Source organism: Moschus berezovskii, chromosome 20 (assembly GCF_049115385.1).
Source record: "Moschus berezovskii isolate FMDL1 chromosome 20, NW_MosBer_1.0, whole genome shotgun sequence".
Classification (NCBI taxonomy): Eukaryota; Metazoa; Chordata; class Mammalia; order Artiodactyla; family Moschidae; genus Moschus; species Moschus berezovskii.
The window spans coordinates 34,815,416-34,831,353 of record NC_142479.1 but is presented as its reverse complement, the minus strand read 5'-3'; the positions used below and the strand labels follow the sequence as shown (position 1 = coordinate 34,831,353).

General features: G+C 47.3%; 1 protein-coding gene and 1 pseudogene across 2 annotated transcripts in view; one reads left to right on the top strand and one right to left on the bottom strand.

Moving 5' to 3' along the window:
* Positions 1–139: 139 nt before the first annotated feature.
* PRPF8 (pre-mRNA processing factor 8) overlaps positions 140–15,938 on the top strand; it is a 30,106-nt gene continuing 14,307 nt past the window's right edge. Inside the window, exons 1-24 of one of the 2 annotated variants that reach the window (XM_055403174.2) lie at positions 140–252; positions 442–552; positions 1,066–1,234; positions 3,384–3,548; positions 3,635–3,853; positions 3,988–4,200; positions 4,413–4,538; positions 4,629–4,734; positions 5,837–6,027; positions 6,156–6,275; positions 6,364–6,553; positions 6,688–6,807; positions 6,918–7,052; positions 7,395–7,524; positions 7,899–8,095; positions 8,191–8,397; positions 8,525–8,688; positions 9,116–9,242; positions 9,344–9,536; positions 9,811–9,998; positions 10,153–10,391; positions 10,607–10,753; positions 10,946–11,156; positions 11,352–11,468. In XM_055403174.2, coding sequence (XP_055259149.1) covers positions 453–552; positions 1,066–1,234; positions 3,384–3,548; positions 3,635–3,853; positions 3,988–4,200; positions 4,413–4,538; positions 4,629–4,734; positions 5,837–6,027; positions 6,156–6,275; positions 6,364–6,553; positions 6,688–6,807; positions 6,918–7,052; positions 7,395–7,524; positions 7,899–8,095; positions 8,191–8,397; positions 8,525–8,688; positions 9,116–9,242; positions 9,344–9,536; positions 9,811–9,998; positions 10,153–10,391; positions 10,607–10,753; positions 10,946–11,156; positions 11,352–11,468 — 3,774 coding nt within the window. In that variant the 5' untranslated portion in view covers positions 140–252; positions 442–452. Of the gene's footprint in view, positions 253–272; positions 553–1,065; positions 1,235–3,383; positions 3,549–3,634; positions 3,854–3,987; positions 4,201–4,412; positions 4,539–4,628; positions 4,735–5,836; positions 6,028–6,155; positions 6,276–6,363; positions 6,554–6,687; positions 6,808–6,917; positions 7,053–7,394; positions 7,525–7,898; positions 8,096–8,190; positions 8,398–8,524; positions 8,689–9,115; positions 9,243–9,343; positions 9,537–9,810; positions 9,999–10,152; positions 10,392–10,606; positions 10,754–10,945; positions 11,157–11,351; positions 11,469–15,938 lie in introns of those variants that run through there. The other variant, XM_055403166.2, reaches the window with a different exon arrangement.
* On the bottom strand, positions 11,852–12,064 carry LOC148774682 (NADH dehydrogenase [ubiquinone] 1 alpha subcomplex subunit 1 pseudogene; annotated as a pseudogene).

The window sequence follows — 15,938 nt, the reverse complement described above, 5'->3', positions numbered from 1 at the left end:
CGGAAGGAGGAGCTTACATCCACCCGACCACACCCCCTCGCGCTCAATACTTCCGCCCTTGGTCCCGCCCCTTCCTGCCCGAATTGCAACTCTAATTGGTGAGTCCGCTAAACCGCATGAGTACTTTGGCGCCTATTGGGTCCACCGCTGAACCTGGGTTGCGTACTTCCTGGCTTTGGGAACGCGGAGCGGACGTAGGCTTGCCGCCATTGCCGTGCTGAAAAGCGGCCGTCTGTGTGAGGGGCTGTAGGGGTGCGTGGGGGACTGTAAAGGCCAGGCTGCGGGAGGCGAGGTTAGGTTGGGACTGAGCGGCCAGGCGGACTGGGCCGGCGCACTCTGAGCGAGGCGGAACTGCAGGCGGGGGCTTTCGACGTGTTTCTGCGGCCCCTCTTGAGGGCCTGGGCCCTGTTCGTTAATTTCTTTTCTTCCGCTGCTCTCCAGATTCTCCGGGCATGGCCGGAGTATTTCCTTACCGAGGGCCGGGTAACCCGGTGCCTGGCCCTCTAGCCCCGCTGCCAGACTACATGTCGGAGGAGAAGCTGCAGGAGAAAGGTGAAGAATGCTTACGGTAGAGGCGCCTGGGGGCGGGTGTGCCAGTGTGCGCGTGCGCGCAGCGGGTTTGACCCCCCTTCCCCTGTTTTGTCAAGTGTCAAAACATTAGGTGTTAGTGCACTTATTAGCCCCCATTTATTTTTTCATCTAATCGAGTCTCTGAAACCATCCTTTTTTTTTTAAGTGCCTATTACTTGTAGGCATTGATCCAGACAATGGGGATACAATAGTGATGCAGACAAAACCTCTTCCCTTACAGGGTTTAAATTGCAAAGAGACATAGTTAAAAAGAAAAGGTTTCATTAGTTGTACCAAAAGTACCAGGCAATGATGAATGGCTGGCAAAGATAAAAAAAGTAAAGCAGAGCAAGTTGAGGAGAGAATTGGCAGGGAGTGTTCCTTCTCGATGCCCACCCTCTGTCACGCATCCTGACAGAAACTCAGTTTAGGGTGAGAGGTGGGGGGAGATTAAGCAAAAGGTGTGCAGGTCTTTAAACTAAGGTGTCTTTGCAGCCCGAAAATGGCAGCAGTTGCAGGCCAAGCGCTATGCCGAAAAGCGGAAGTTTGGATTTGTGGATGCGCAGAAGGAAGACATGCCTCCAGAACACGTCAGGAAGATCATCCGAGACCATGGAGACATGACCAACAGGAAGTTTCGGCATGATAAAAGGGTGTACTTGGGGTAAGAACATCCTGGAATTATTTCATTTGGAATTTCTCTCTGTCTCTTACGTTTCAGTCCTGGAGAGTTGCTGTCATTTTGGGACTTTTAATGTTCTCAGACAGCTCATCTGGGGGGTTATCCATTTTAAATAAAGTTCATTTGTGTCATTTGTTGTTCAGTTCGGTTCAGTTACTCAGTCATGACCAATTCTTTGTGACCCCATGGACTGCATCACACCAGGCTTCCCTGTCCATCACCAACTCTCAGAGCTCGCTCAAACTCATGTCCATCGAGTTGGTGATGCCATCCACCCATCTCATTCTCTGTCGTCCCTTTCTCCTTCTGCCTTCAATTTTTCTCAGCATCAGGATCTTTTCTAATGAGTCAGTTCTTCACATCAGGTGACCAGAGTACTGGAGTTTCAGCACCAATGAACACCCAGGACTGATTTCCTTTAGAATGGGCTGGTTGGATCTCCTTGCAGTCCAGGGGACTCTGAAGAGTCTTCTCCAACACTACAGTTCAAAAGCATCAATTTTTCAGCGCTCAGCTTTCTTTATGGTCCAACTCCGACATCCATACATGACTACTGGAAAAACCATAGCCATGACTAGACGGACCTTTGTTGGCAAAGTGATGTCTCTGTTTTTTAATATGCTGTCTAAGTTGGTCATAGCTTTTCTTCCAAGGAGCAAGCATGTTTTAATTTCATGGCTGCACTCACCATCTGCAGTGATTTTGGAGCCCAAGAAAATAAAGTCTCTCATTGTTTCCATTGTTTCCCCATCTGTTTGCCATGAAGTGATGGGACTGGATGCCGTGATCTTAGTTTTCTGAATGTTGAGTTTTAAGCCAACTTTTTCACTCTTTCACTTTCATCAAGAGGCTCATTAGTTCTTTGTTTTCTGCCATAAAGGTTGTGTCATCTGCGTATCTGAGGTTACTGATATTTCATTTTGAAATTATCAAAATGTTGATTCCATTTGTTGTTAAATTCCACATATAGGGATGTCATACAATATTTCTCCTTTGTCTGACTTCACTCAGTGTGGTAATCTCTAGGTCCATCTGTATTGCTGCAGATGGTGTTGTTTCCTTTTTTATGACTAAGTGATATTCCATCGTACTAATATCTTTATTAGTACATCGTACATCTTTATCCATTCATCTGTTGATCTGCATTCAGGTTGTTTTCATGTTCTGGCTGTTGTAAGTATTGCTGCAGTGAACATTGGGGTTCATGTTTGTTTTCAAATTATGTTTTTCTCTGTATATATGCCCAGTAGTCGGATTGCTGGCTCATTTGGTAGCTCTGATTTTTAGTTTTTTAAGGAACCTCCATATTGTTCTCCTTAGTGACTGTAGCAGTTTATGTTACTACCAACAACGTAAGATGTTCTTGTTCTCAGTTATGTTCTTTGTTCTGTTTCTTTTCCCTGATCTGGGACTGGAGCTTTTAATTTGTCCTGTTGATACTATGATAAGACATCTCTATCTTTGATAGAGAATTAAAGCCCAGAGCAGGACACCTGTACATTCTTGTTGCCTGTAATTCCTAAGTGACAAGAATCTTCAAGTTTGCCCAGAGGTCTTTGTATCCTTTTGTTTTCCCAAGGTGGGTGAGTACAGGTGTAAATACCTTAGCAGATCCTTTTTCATTTTTACACAAAAGTGTTAGCCATTTAATGAACTAGTCCAAGACAGCAATGGAAGTTGTGTTTACTTCAAAAATATTTGAGAACTGTGCTAGGTGCCAGGGATAAAGCAAAGATCAGGAAGTAATAGTCTTTCTGGAGCCTATGGCCTACTGACAGACAAATTATTAAAATAAAGTATAGTGAATATTTTATTATTTAGGGAAAGGTACAGAGAGAATAGAATGTGAGATAGCCTAAAAGCTGTTTTTAGGGAGATAGCTGGTGATTTAGAGGGACTGAAACCCAGTATTGTGGGACAGTGATGTTTAAGAAAAAAAAAAAATGTCACTGTTGGAGGTAGGGAGGCAGAGTTCCTGGTCACAGAGGGCCTGTGTACTATATTTAGCAGTTTAGACTGTAAGGCTGGTTTTCTGTGGAATGTGATACTGTGATACTTTGTTACTTCTTTGCATGGCTCGGGTGGCAGAATACCTTGTCATTTCTAATCATCTCTCTTCCTGTTGTTTCAGTGCCCTCAAGTACATGCCGCATGCAGTCCTCAAGCTCCTGGAGAACATGCCTATGCCTTGGGAGCAGATTCGGGATGTGCCTGTGCTGTACCACATCACCGGAGCCATTTCCTTTGTCAATGAGATCCCCTGGGTCATTGAACCTGTCTACATCTCCCAGTGGGGGTGAGAAGGGCTGGAATGTGGGGTGTGGTGGTGGCGGTTGAGGGGACACTATGCAGAAACTGTTGCGTGACATTGTCGACTTCCAGGTCAATGTGGATTATGATGCGTCGGGAAAAAAGAGACAGGAGGCATTTCAAGAGGATGCGTTTCCCCCCTTTTGATGATGAGGAGCCACCTTTGGACTATGCTGACAATATCCTAGATGTTGAGCCACTAGAAGCCATTCAACTAGAGCTGGACCCTGAGGAGGATGCCCCTGTGTTGGACTGGTTCTATGACCACCAGCCATTGAGGGATAGCCGGAAGTGAGTGATAGTTGAGTTACCACTCCTGTGAGGGTTTGGAACTCCAAAGGGGGTCCTGGGAGACCAGTAGGTAACATGACTTGGCTAGCTGGTACACCTACTTGAACTTTTATGGGCCTCTCTTTTTTCCCTAGGTATGTAAATGGTTCCACTTACCAGCGCTGGCAGTTCACGTTGCCTATGATGTCCACTCTCTACCGCCTGGCCAATCAGCTCTTGACAGACTTGGTTGATGACAATTACTTTTATCTGTTTGATCTGAAGGCCTTTTTTACATCCAAGGCACTTAATATGGCCATTCCTGGAGGCCCCAAATTTGAGCCTCTTGTCCGAGACATCAACCTACAGTAAGTTGGGGAGAGTAGAGTGTTTTTAAATTAAAAAAATAAATTTTAAATGTAGTTTTTAATAGAAGGAGAATTGCTTTCCAGAATTGTGTTGGTTTCTGCCCAACATCAACATGAAGCAGCCATTGTAAAATCTAATCTTAATCCTTTAGATCCCATTGTAGTTTCCAAACTGCCCAACTCAGCTGCTCACCCTTGATTCTGTGCCCTAGGGATGAAGACTGGAATGAATTCAATGACATTAACAAGATCATCATCCGGCAGCCTATCCGTACCGAGTATAAGATTGCGTTTCCTTACCTGTACAACAACCTGCCACACCATGTCCACCTCACCTGGTGAGAGAGCTGGAGCCCCGCTGGGTGAAGGGGTAACTGGCATTTCGGTTGGGCCAGGGAGAACCTTGGCTGACTCTTGTTTCATTTCAGGTACCACACTCCTAATGTTGTGTTCATCAAAACTGAGGATCCTGATTTGCCAGCTTTCTACTTTGATCCTTTGATCAACCCAATTTCCCATAGACACTCTGTCAAGGTGAGAGGAAGGGACATTCTCTGCTCTTCAAGAGAAATTTTCTGACTGGGCAGAAGCATGACTAGATAAAAGTTCAGCTAGAGGGAGACATGATTTCCATCCTTAAGTGTTCCCCTCGAGCTGTAAGAGGGGAACTGTAATGTGAGAGTTTGGTACTTGGCTCAAACCAAGTTATTGATATTATCTTGGTTTCTGTGATTACCCATCTGAGCTTTATTGTTTCTCCTCTGGGACTCTAATCTTATTCTGGTCTGTTTCCAGAAAAATTTTTTATTTTTCAAAATATTATTTATTTGGCTGCACCAGGCCTTAGTTGTGGCATGCGGGATCTAGTTCCCTGATCAGGGATCACACCTGTGTCCCTTGCATTGGAAGTGCAAAGTCTTATCCCCTGGACCACCAGGGAAGTCTCTCCAGTGTGTTTTTAAATCCTTTTTTTGAGCTGTAATTCACTACCACACAATTCACCCATTTAAAGTGTATGATTCGGTGGTTTTAGTTTATTCACAGAGCTGTGCAACCATCACCACAGTTATTAGGACATTTTCGTTTCCTCAGAGAGAAACCCTGCACCCAGGGTAGTCACTGTCTATTTCCCTTGAATTTTCCATGTCTAGGCAATTGCTAATCTGCTTTCTGTCTCTATAGATTTGCCTATTTTGGACATGTCATATAAATAGAATTGTACAGTATGTGGTCTTTTATGGCTGGCTTCTTACACTTGGCACAGTGTTTTTGATGTTGATTCATGTTCCATCATGTTCTTAACATAAACAGATCTCCTTCCCCAGGCCCAGTTTTTGGAGCTTGGACAGGAGGTGATTGCATGTTTACCTCTCCCTGGTACTGGGGGCTCCTCTGGGAGGCCTTTGGTGGAGAGCCAGTTGTGGGGAGAGGAGTGCTGCTTACTTGCCCAGTTGGCCCTGCCCTGTTCTCTGCTCCCTTGGCCTCCTTTGCCCTGGCCCTTCAGGGCTTCTCTTGTCAGGCAGCCCAGTTTCCATAGCAGATGTAGCCACTGTGTTTGGCCCCAGAGAGTTTCTCTCTCATCCCAGGTTTCTGCCTGGTTCAGTGGGAGCTAAACCCTTGGGGGTTCTTCTTTCAGAGCCAGGAACCATTGCCAGATGACGATGAGGAGTTCGAGCTCCCAGAGTTTGTGGAGCCCTTCCTGAAGGACACACCTCTCTACACAGACAATACAGCCAATGGCATCGCCCTGCTCTGGGCCCCCCGGCCCTTCAACCTACGCTCTGGTCGCACTCGCCGGGCCCTAGACATCCCCCTTGTCAAGAACTGGTAAGGCTTCTACCTGGAGAGAGTAGCGGATGTATAGGATTAAAGACTCCAGCTGGGTGGGCATACTGCCTTTAGCAGGGCAGCTGGAGGGAGAGGTGCGCCAAGCTCTAATGGGTATGTTTTTTCAGGTATCGGGAGCATTGTCCTGCTGGGCAGCCTGTGAAAGTGAGGGTCTCCTACCAGAAGCTGCTTAAGTACTATGTGCTGAACGCCCTGAAGCACCGGCCCCCGAAAGCCCAAAAGAAGAGGTGAGGTGCCCTGGGGCCCCGCTCAGCCTTCTTCTGTTCCAGAGATGATCAGGAGGCTCACTCTCACTCCTTCTTATTCCCATCCCAGGTATCTATTCCGTTCCTTCAAAGCCACCAAATTCTTCCAGTCTACCAAGCTGGATTGGGTGGAGGTGGGGCTACAGGTTTGCCGCCAGGGCTACAACATGCTCAACCTTCTCATTCACCGTAAGAACCTCAACTATCTGCACCTGGATTACAACTTCAACCTTAAACCTGTTAAGACGCTCACCACCAAGGTACCTGCATTGGACCTTAAGGGGGTCCTGGGCTGAGGGATGGGCTGGTTTTGCCCTGGCCTCTTGGGAGGGTGTGCATCCAGTCCAGAGCATTGCTGACTAATGTTGTTTCTGTCCTTGGCATTTTTTTCTAGGAAAGAAAGAAATCTCGTTTTGGAAATGCTTTCCATCTATGTCGAGAAGTTCTGCGTCTAACTAAACTGGTGGTGGACAGTCATGTGCAGTATCGGTTGGGCAATGTGGATGCCTTCCAGGTGAGGCTAGGAATCCCCAGTCCCTGCCCCGTGTGGGGAAGCTGGGTGGAGCTTGGGCTGATCATGGAGCTGGCCCTAGCTTAAAGCCTGCTGGGGCCACTGTGTTGCAGCTGGCAGATGGGTTGCAGTATATCTTCGCCCACGTGGGGCAGCTGACGGGCATGTACCGCTACAAATACAAGCTGATGCGGCAGATTCGTATGTGCAAGGATCTGAAGCACCTCATCTATTATCGCTTCAACACGGTAGGACCCTGCCCTTACGTATTCATATTCTCAGATCCATCTTAATCTGCATTGGTCAGGGCTCTTTCCAAGAACCTATTTGAAGAGAGGCTCTGAGTGTTATTACTGCTGTCCTGTAGATCTCAACACTTCTCCCCAGAGCCTATCTTTAGTTCTAAATAGAAAACCTCAGTTGCTGGTTTCCTCATTTACTCCATTTTAAATATTGAGATCTTAAAAGAGTTTTTTCTTTTTTCCCCTTTATTGCCATACCTGTGCTCTTTGCTTCACCTCTGCCCAATGTTCTGTTGTTGTCTGAATGAATTACTAACTTGTGTTCTTGACTTTTGCTTGTGATCCTAGGGTCCTGTAGGGAAGGGCCCTGGCTGTGGCTTCTGGGCTGCTGGCTGGCGGGTCTGGCTGTTTTTCATGCGTGGCATCACCCCTTTGCTGGAGCGATGGCTGGGCAACCTCCTGGCCCGGCAGTTTGAAGGTGAGTGGTTTTCTCCATATATGACTTCTTCCATTCAAGAATAGGTCACGTGTGCTCCTGATCCTTCCCTTGTCCTTGTTTGAGATAGAGTATCCCTTCCTGTCAGATCACCTCTGAGGCCCAGTATCTAATGAGTCTGACCTCGGATTCTCTTTTCTTGGCCTTCATTGTGGGGCCTTAAGGCCAGCGAGCATCTACAGGATGGAAATGCCTCAGAAGCATCGTTGTGAATCTTTTCAGACGTATTGTGTCTTGCATGTGCTGGGCTTTATTCATACTTAGTGGTTTCACTGTAACCATTATTATCAACGAACATGAAAGTAGAGACTTTAGTGGGAACAACAAATCTTGCTTCTAACCACTTTCACTTCTAGGCCGACACTCAAAGGGGGTGGCCAAGACGGTAACAAAGCAGCGAGTGGAGTCGCATTTTGACCTTGAGCTTCGGGCCGCTGTGATGCATGACATCCTGGACATGATGCCTGAGGGGATCAAGCAGAACAAAGCCCGGACAATCCTGCAGCACCTCAGTGAGGCCTGGCGCTGCTGGAAGGCCAACATTCCCTGGAAGGTGGGGGGGTCTCCCCAGCTCATAGAAGGGAGATTACCACTTCTGGACTATTTTAGCCCCCTGTCATTTTTTCATTGTGCCTTTTGCACTTTCAGGTCCCTGGGCTGCCAACACCGATAGAGAATATGATTCTTCGGTACGTGAAGGCCAAGGCTGACTGGTGGACCAACACTGCCCACTACAACCGAGAACGCATCCGCCGCGGGGCCACTGTAGACAAGACCGTGTGCAAAAAGAACCTGGGCCGCCTGACTCGGCTCTACCTGAAGGCAGAACAGGAGCGGCAGCACAACTACCTAAAGGTTGGCTGGAGTAGGCTGGGCTAGGGGCACGGGGGTGAGCAGGAGGGCAGATTGCAAAGTTGGGATCATGCTGGCCCTGGTGGGATGAGGCTGCAGTGGGAAGCTAATTCTCATGTCCACCTTGCAGGATGGTCCTTACATCACAGCAGAGGAAGCGGTGGCAGTGTATACCACTACTGTGCATTGGCTGGAAAGCCGTAGATTCTCTCCCATACCCTTCCCCCCGCTTTCCTACAAGCATGACACCAAGTTGCTGATCTTGGCTTTGGAGCGGCTCAAGGAAGCTTACAGGTGAGGCGTAGAGTAGACAGGTTCCTGTAGGGAGGTGATGGATACAGAGTGACATCATGTTTAGAGTCCAAAGAAGGCCTTTCTGGGGATGGCTTCCTCTTGGTTTTCCCATTCACACTTTTTAAATTTAGTTTTTGGCTGCACTGGGTCTTCATTGTTGCCCTTGGGCCTTCCCTTGTTGCAGCAAACAGGGATACTCTACTTGCAGTTGTGTGGGTTTCTCATTGCGGTGGTTTCTTTTGTGGAGCATGGGCTCTGGAGCTTGGGCTCAGAAGTTAACAGTGCATGGGTTTAGTTACCCATGGCATGGGTAGTATTCCTGGCCAGGCCAGGGATTGAACCCATGTCCCCTGCTTTAGCAGGTGGATTCCTAATGACTGGACCACTGGGGAAGTTCCCTCATTCACCTTTTCTTCTGCCTTGTCAGTGTGAAGTCTCGGTTAAACCAGTCTCAGAGGGAGGAGCTAGGTCTGATTGAGCAGGCCTATGACAACCCCCACGAGGCGCTGTCCCGCATCAAGCGTCACCTCCTCACACAGAGAGCCTTTAAAGAAGTGAGTAAGATGCCCCACATGTTTTCTTTTGGCTGTGTGATTCATTCATGGCACCCAGGGTGTTAGGTGGGTTGGTGTGAGCCAGCTTCTTTGTCCCACAGGTGGGCATTGAATTCATGGACCTCTATAGCCACCTGGTGCCAGTGTATGATGTGGAGCCACTGGAGAAGATCACTGATGCCTACCTGGACCAGTACCTGTGGTACGAAGCTGACAAGCGCCGCCTGTTCCCACCCTGGATCAAGCCTGCAGACACAGAACCGCCTCCTCTGCTTGTTTACAAGTGGTGCCAAGGTAAAACTTTGCTGGGGTTGCCTCTAAGGAAGGCAGATACCTTAATTTCTACATTGAAATTCTCATCCAGGTAGCATAGTTAGTTTACTCTCTTGATGCCTGGTACCAAAGGAATGGTGTTGATGTTACAGTGAGCAGTTTGACTCTGCTAGCAATCCAAGTGAATGAATGGAGTGGTGGTATGATCTGGATAGGAATGTGATGGCTACTGTAGGCACTGGTCCTGAAAGGGAACTTCTAACCTGCTAGAACTTTGTGTTTCTTCCCCCATCAGGCATCAATAACCTGCAGGATGTGTGGGAGACAAGCGAGGGCGAGTGCAATGTCATGCTGGAGTCGCGATTTGAGAAGATGTATGAGAAGATTGACTTGACCTTGCTCAACAGGCTGCTGCGTCTCATTGTGGACCACAATATAGCTGACTACATGACAGCCAAGAACAACGTCGTTATCAATTACAAGGTGTGTCTTGGGGCAGGGTGGCAAGGAATTGGGGGAAACCGGAGGTAGTCTGGCCCACTGAGTTGGGATTTCTGTGGTGGGGGGGATGGCAAAAGAGGATGGGCCCTGAAAACCCTGGGATTTGGCTGTGGTTAAGAATTGTCTTTCTTTCTAGGACATGAACCATACAAATTCATATGGAATCATCAGAGGCCTGCAGTTTGCCTCTTTCATCGTACAGTACTATGGCCTGGTGATGGACTTGCTTGTGTTGGGGTTGCACCGTGCCAGTGAAATGGCCGGGCCACCTCAGATGCCAAATGATTTTCTCAGTTTCCAAGACATAGCCACTGAGGCTGCCCACCCCATCCGTCTCTTCTGCAGATACATTGATCGCATCCATATTTTCTTCAGGTGAGGGCTTGCCTGGAGTCTTATCGTGTTGAGGTCCATGCCCAGCTTCTGAAGCAGCTATTGTACCTTAGTTGACTTGCTGCTGGGTTGGCGCTCTGAAGTGGGATGAAGTCCTGTGAGTAGGGTGGGGATTGGGGGTGGCCTCCACCTGTGGAGCGTAGGCCTCATGAGATCCCAGTGTCCTTGGGCCTCAGCCACTCACCTTGTCTGTGTAGGTTCACAGCAGATGAGGCTCGGGACCTGATCCAGCGTTACCTGACAGAGCACCCTGACCCCAACAACGAAAACATCGTTGGCTACAATAACAAGAAGTGCTGGCCCCGAGACGCCCGCATGCGCCTCATGAAGCATGATGTCAACCTGTGAGTCTGAGTTGGGGCTGTGGGAGCTGGAAGAGTGTCAGCCTGAGGGACCCAGAGGACGATTAAAGGGAATCGATGAGGTGGTGTCCTGGGTGGGAGGGTATGCTGTGTCAGGACTTCATCAGTCTGGCTGGCCTTGGCAGGGAAGCTCCTTCTAAGAGACCGATGTGACCCTGTGTTCTCTGTGGGCAGGGGTCGGGCCGTGTTCTGGGACATCAAGAACCGCCTGCCACGCTCAGTGACTACAGTTCAGTGGGAGAACAGCTTCGTGTCCGTGTACAGTAAGGACAACCCCAACCTGCTGTTCAACATGTGTGGTTTTGAGTGCCGCATCCTGCCTAAGTGCCGCACCAGCTACGAGGAGTTCACCCACAAGGATGGGGTCTGGAACCTACAGAATGAGGTACAGTCTGGGGTGGGGCCAGAGGGTAGGAGTAGGCCTAGCTCCATCCTCACGGGTGTGGGGCGAGAGATGTGGCACACTTTCCATCGTCAGCCAGCTGGGCCTTACTGGGAGGCTAGGGCTTAGTGGTGGTCAGAGTTGTTTCTTGTTCCCCTGGCATTTCCAGAGGTAGTTAACCTTGAGCTTGTGATTTAGGTTACTAAAGAGCGGACAGCTCAGTGTTTCCTGCGTGTGGATGATGAGTCAATGCAGCGCTTCCACAACCGCGTGCGTCAAATTCTGATGGCCTCTGGCTCCACCACCTTCACAAAGGTACACACAGTAGTCGTGTCCTCTGTCCGTCTCATCCCTTCAGCCCTTCCCTGCTTGTTCTTTTCTCCCAGCTGTGCTCCATGTACAGTCTCCATGCTTCGTGGTACAGCAGCTTAGAGTGTCAGATCAATTCAGTGGTTTCCTGAGAATTCCCTGTAGGAATTCTGTAGCCTACATCTGGGTAGTTGCAGTGCTTCTAAGTTAAGGTGAGAGTAGAAGTGGGGTTTTTATTTTTTTATTTTATTTATTTTTTCTGATTTTATTTTTTATTTTTATTACACACTACAAAATACAATGCATGCTACACAATATGCTGCATAATCTACTAGCAGGAATAGAAGAGCATGACTGAGTTGTTCTTCATCAACCAGGAAAATGTTTCCTTAATCAATGTTCTCCAAACCCTTTGACACATAGTAACGGTTTACTCCAGAGACGAGCCTATCTCGTTCCATCACATACCACTGATACGAATAATGGGCAACCCTTTTTTCCTTGCCCCCATTACTGAACCTGTGGATGCGCGCGGTGGCCATTCCCAGGATGAACAAACACACGCCCATGACAGTAATCCCGGGGAGAACCTCTAACCACATTGCGACGCCGTTCCTGAGGCCAAACACTCCCTTCCAGGTCCCTTAAAGGTGACCCGGCTTCAATCTCTGAAGTGGGGTTTTTAAATTTGGACAACAATCACCATCTTTGCATCTTCCCCAGGCTTGTTATCCAGGTCATACTTTTAATCTTTTGACCTTTAATGTAGCATGCATGTAAAAAAGAAAGTGTAACAAACTATCTTTGTTTATTTCCTCTTTAGTTGCTTCCAAAGCCCCCCACTCCACCCCTTTGGAAGGCAGCTGGAAATGAGAAAGAGTAATCTGAAAATTACTTAACTGTGTATGCTTAAGTTTTTTCAAGGTTTAAAAAGTTGCCTTGTTCTTTCTGCTGTTTTCCCATTCTAGAAATGGTGCACGTGAATGTCCTGGCTGTTGCTCTCAAGAGCATCAGTTATACCAAAAAGAAAGGGAAGTCTAGGTTCTTATTAGGTTGTGTTTCAAAGTCATTGTCCAGTTTCTAACTGGTGATGAGGCAGGGTGATACTGGTGAATTTGAAATCACTAGTGGTCACAGAGCAGGCAAAATTGTGAACTTCACAGTCAGATTAAACAACTGTTGTGATGTGATCAGCCCCAGATTTGCTGTGCGACTCAAAAATCTAGAAAAATGGCAGAATATTCTGCTGTTGCCCCATCAGTTTGGATTCATTGTACTGACAACTCAGCTGGCATTGTGGACCACAAAGAAGCAAGACATGAAAACACATGGGGGGATAACCTGGGATTCTTTCTCAATGCATATAATACCTATATAGAAATAAAATGCCCCACTGGGTTAAAAAAAATCACCTCCTCCTGACTTTTCTTAGAATAACTCTTTGCTGTAGCATTTTCTCCCCTTCTGGCTTTCCTGTCCCTTTAAATATGTAATAAAGAAGGCTTTCAGTTTTTTAGTATAGTTTTTTAATAGTTTTGTTAAGGATGCATTTTTTAAAATGATACTCCTTATCTCAAACCCCTAATGATGCATTTTTTTGGGGGGTATAGTGCAAGGAAAAAGTATCTGTCTTCTTAGGTTGGTTTATATCCTCTAGAGTCAGATGACAGGAATTGTGTAACTCATTCATTCCGTGTGTTCAGGGCATACACACATGCTGCCTGTAAGAGAGTGTCTGCCTTCCTTGAGCTCACCACCTAGTTGGAGAGACATGCATAGTCAAGAGAACTATAGTATCATATGTTTTTAGAGCTCTCGTGTTATTTGGGAATCAGTGAAAATCCTTGAGTTCTTGACTATAGCCCAGTCTGGGAAAGGGAGAGAGACTTCCTGAAAGAAATAACATGTGAGAGACAGGTGAGGGAGGGCCTTCTTTCAGCCAGAGGTATGGAGAGGTGGCAAGCATAGTGTCTGGGGCCATAAAAAGTTTGGGGCAATAGAATCGTGGAAGAGATGGAGGCTGAATAGATAAGCAAGAACTAGATGATGGAGGTCATCAGCGCCTCATTAATCCCATAAGGGTCCTGAGCATGGGAGTGACTGTTTCAGGTTTCTATGTTAGGTGGTTCACTCGTGCAGCTGTGGGGAAGATGGATTCAGAGGAGTAGGAAGAAAGGTGAGGTTTGGGGACTCTGCTGAAGGCCAGATAAAAATGATGAGAACAGTGACTGTAGAGGGACAGAGGGGGAACAGATTGGGTAAGTAGTTAGTAGATAAAAGTCAGCAGAGCTTCATTGTGGTGACATGCCAGAGGGAAAGGAAGTCAAAGTAACATTCAGTTTTTGGTGTGGGTGACTGGATAGATGATGGAGCCACCAGCTGGAAGACTATAGGAAGAAGAGTGTGTTTAGGAGAGAAGATAAATGGATTTAGTTTAGGGTATAAGAAGTTTGATGTTCCTAAAAACATCCAGATAGAAGTTCCAGCAGACACTTACTAAAATCACATTTCTTCAGTTCCAAGGTAAATAAATCCATATGTAAGTGTATATATTTTGTCCTCCTTAGCGGTCCCTCTTAGATTTGATGAAAAAAAGTATTAAGGTTTGAAGCTCCAGGGAGCGAAATGAGATGAGAAAGTAAGAGGTTAGGGGGAACTTAGAGGTTTATATAGGGTGTCCAGGTGGAGATAACTTTGCAGCCTGGAGCTTGGAGAAGATGTCTGGATTGCAAATGTAGGGTTAAGAGCCTGTCAGCATAAAGGTGATGGTTGAAAGCTCAAGATGAGCAAGATTATCTGGGGAAAGTGTAAGTAGTGAGAAGAGCAGAGGGATGAGTTTGAAACCTTAGGGAACACTGAGCTTCAGTGTGGCCAGACTGGACGAGTGCCGGGCCAAGGGTGCCAAGCCTGTCAAGAATCTGGACGGGCTCTTAACAGTGTCAGTTGCCTAAGAGCGTTTTAGTCAGGTAAGGTCTGACAAGTAGCCATTGGATTTGGCAGTCAGGACGTCATTGGTGACCTTAGCAAGAGCTGTTTCAGAAATAGTGGGGAGAGATGCCAGATTGCAGTGGGTGAGGCTTTATGGGAAGTAAGGGAGTGGAGACACCAAGGACTGTCAGTTTGCCAGAGCAGCTGGAGGAGAAGGGACATGAGACGCCACCTAGAGGGAGATAGAAGTCAGGGCAGGTATTTTAAATGGGAGTCTGCACAGTAGAGAGCCAGCAGTGTTCTGAGTGCAGCGGAGATGTGGGATAAATGATGGAGTGGTGTCCACTCAGCAGGAATAGGTAGAGGGGAGCATCCTCTGTACCTAGTAGAAAGAGGTCGGTATTGATGTGAATGTAGGTAAGTGTAGTGGGAAGCTGTAACAAATCTTGCTTTTCTCAGTTTTGTCAGGGCTGGAGTGAGGGACATAGGATGTTGGACTTGAGCACAGCACTGAGGGTGTGATTCGGTTGTTGAAGAAACTGTGCACTGAGGGTTTTAAGAGTGAAGACAACTGTGAGTGAGTGCCTCTTCCCAGAAGGACTCAGCCATTCAAGCATTCAGCAAGGGGCTGGAGAACGTAGATCGATTCTAGTGCTGATTTAGGATGGGGGCTTTGTCAGAGGGCTATTGTGGAGTCATGAGGGACTGGATGCAGGGAGCCAAAGGTGCTGGCCCCATTGGAATCCTAGATAGTGGAGGGGGGAGAAGGAAGAGACCAGAAGAGACGAGTGGTCCTGGGGGGAAGAGGCAGGGTTCGAGGGAATAGATGTGTGAGAGGTTAGAGCCTGAGGTTAGAGCCAGAGGTCAGGGGGGCAGTGTGATGTAGTTGTTAGAATAATGGTTCGAGAGTCAAACTAGGTTCAGTCCTAGCTCTGCCACGTTACTAGTTGGGATCTGAGTTAAGTCACTCGCCCACTCTGGGCCTCAGTTCCTCATCTTTAAAATGGGGGACTCACTTGTAACCATTACTGATGCTACAGCTTTGGGTGCATCGTTCATTCTTGCTTTATGTACGGGCAGTGTGCTCGCCCAAGGTTGGAGCCAGGATGCCTTCAGTCCTCGTAGTGGCTATGAAATAAGACTGGAACATTGAAACAAGACTCTGGTAAGTGCCAGAAATAGCAGGAGGAAAATAGCCATACCACGTTCAAGCACCTGACCTATAAGGTACAACCTACTTAACTTTAGCTTCTGGAGGACTGACAGGAACTTAAAGTCTAAAGCCAAGAGGAAACAAACATCTTTGCCCAGCAGTAGGTGTATTTCTCTGTCCTTTTTTGTTTTGATTTTTATTTTGCATTATTTTTAATATTTTTTAGACCAGTTCTAGATTTATAATATAATCGAAAGGAAGGTACCAAGATTTCTCATAAAATCCCTGCGCCCGTGTCCCTCACCAGAGTGGTACATTTTTCCAAAGTCCCAAGTCTACCTTAGGGCTCACTCTTGGTGTGGTATGTATTCTCTGGGTTTGAAGACGTGTATGAG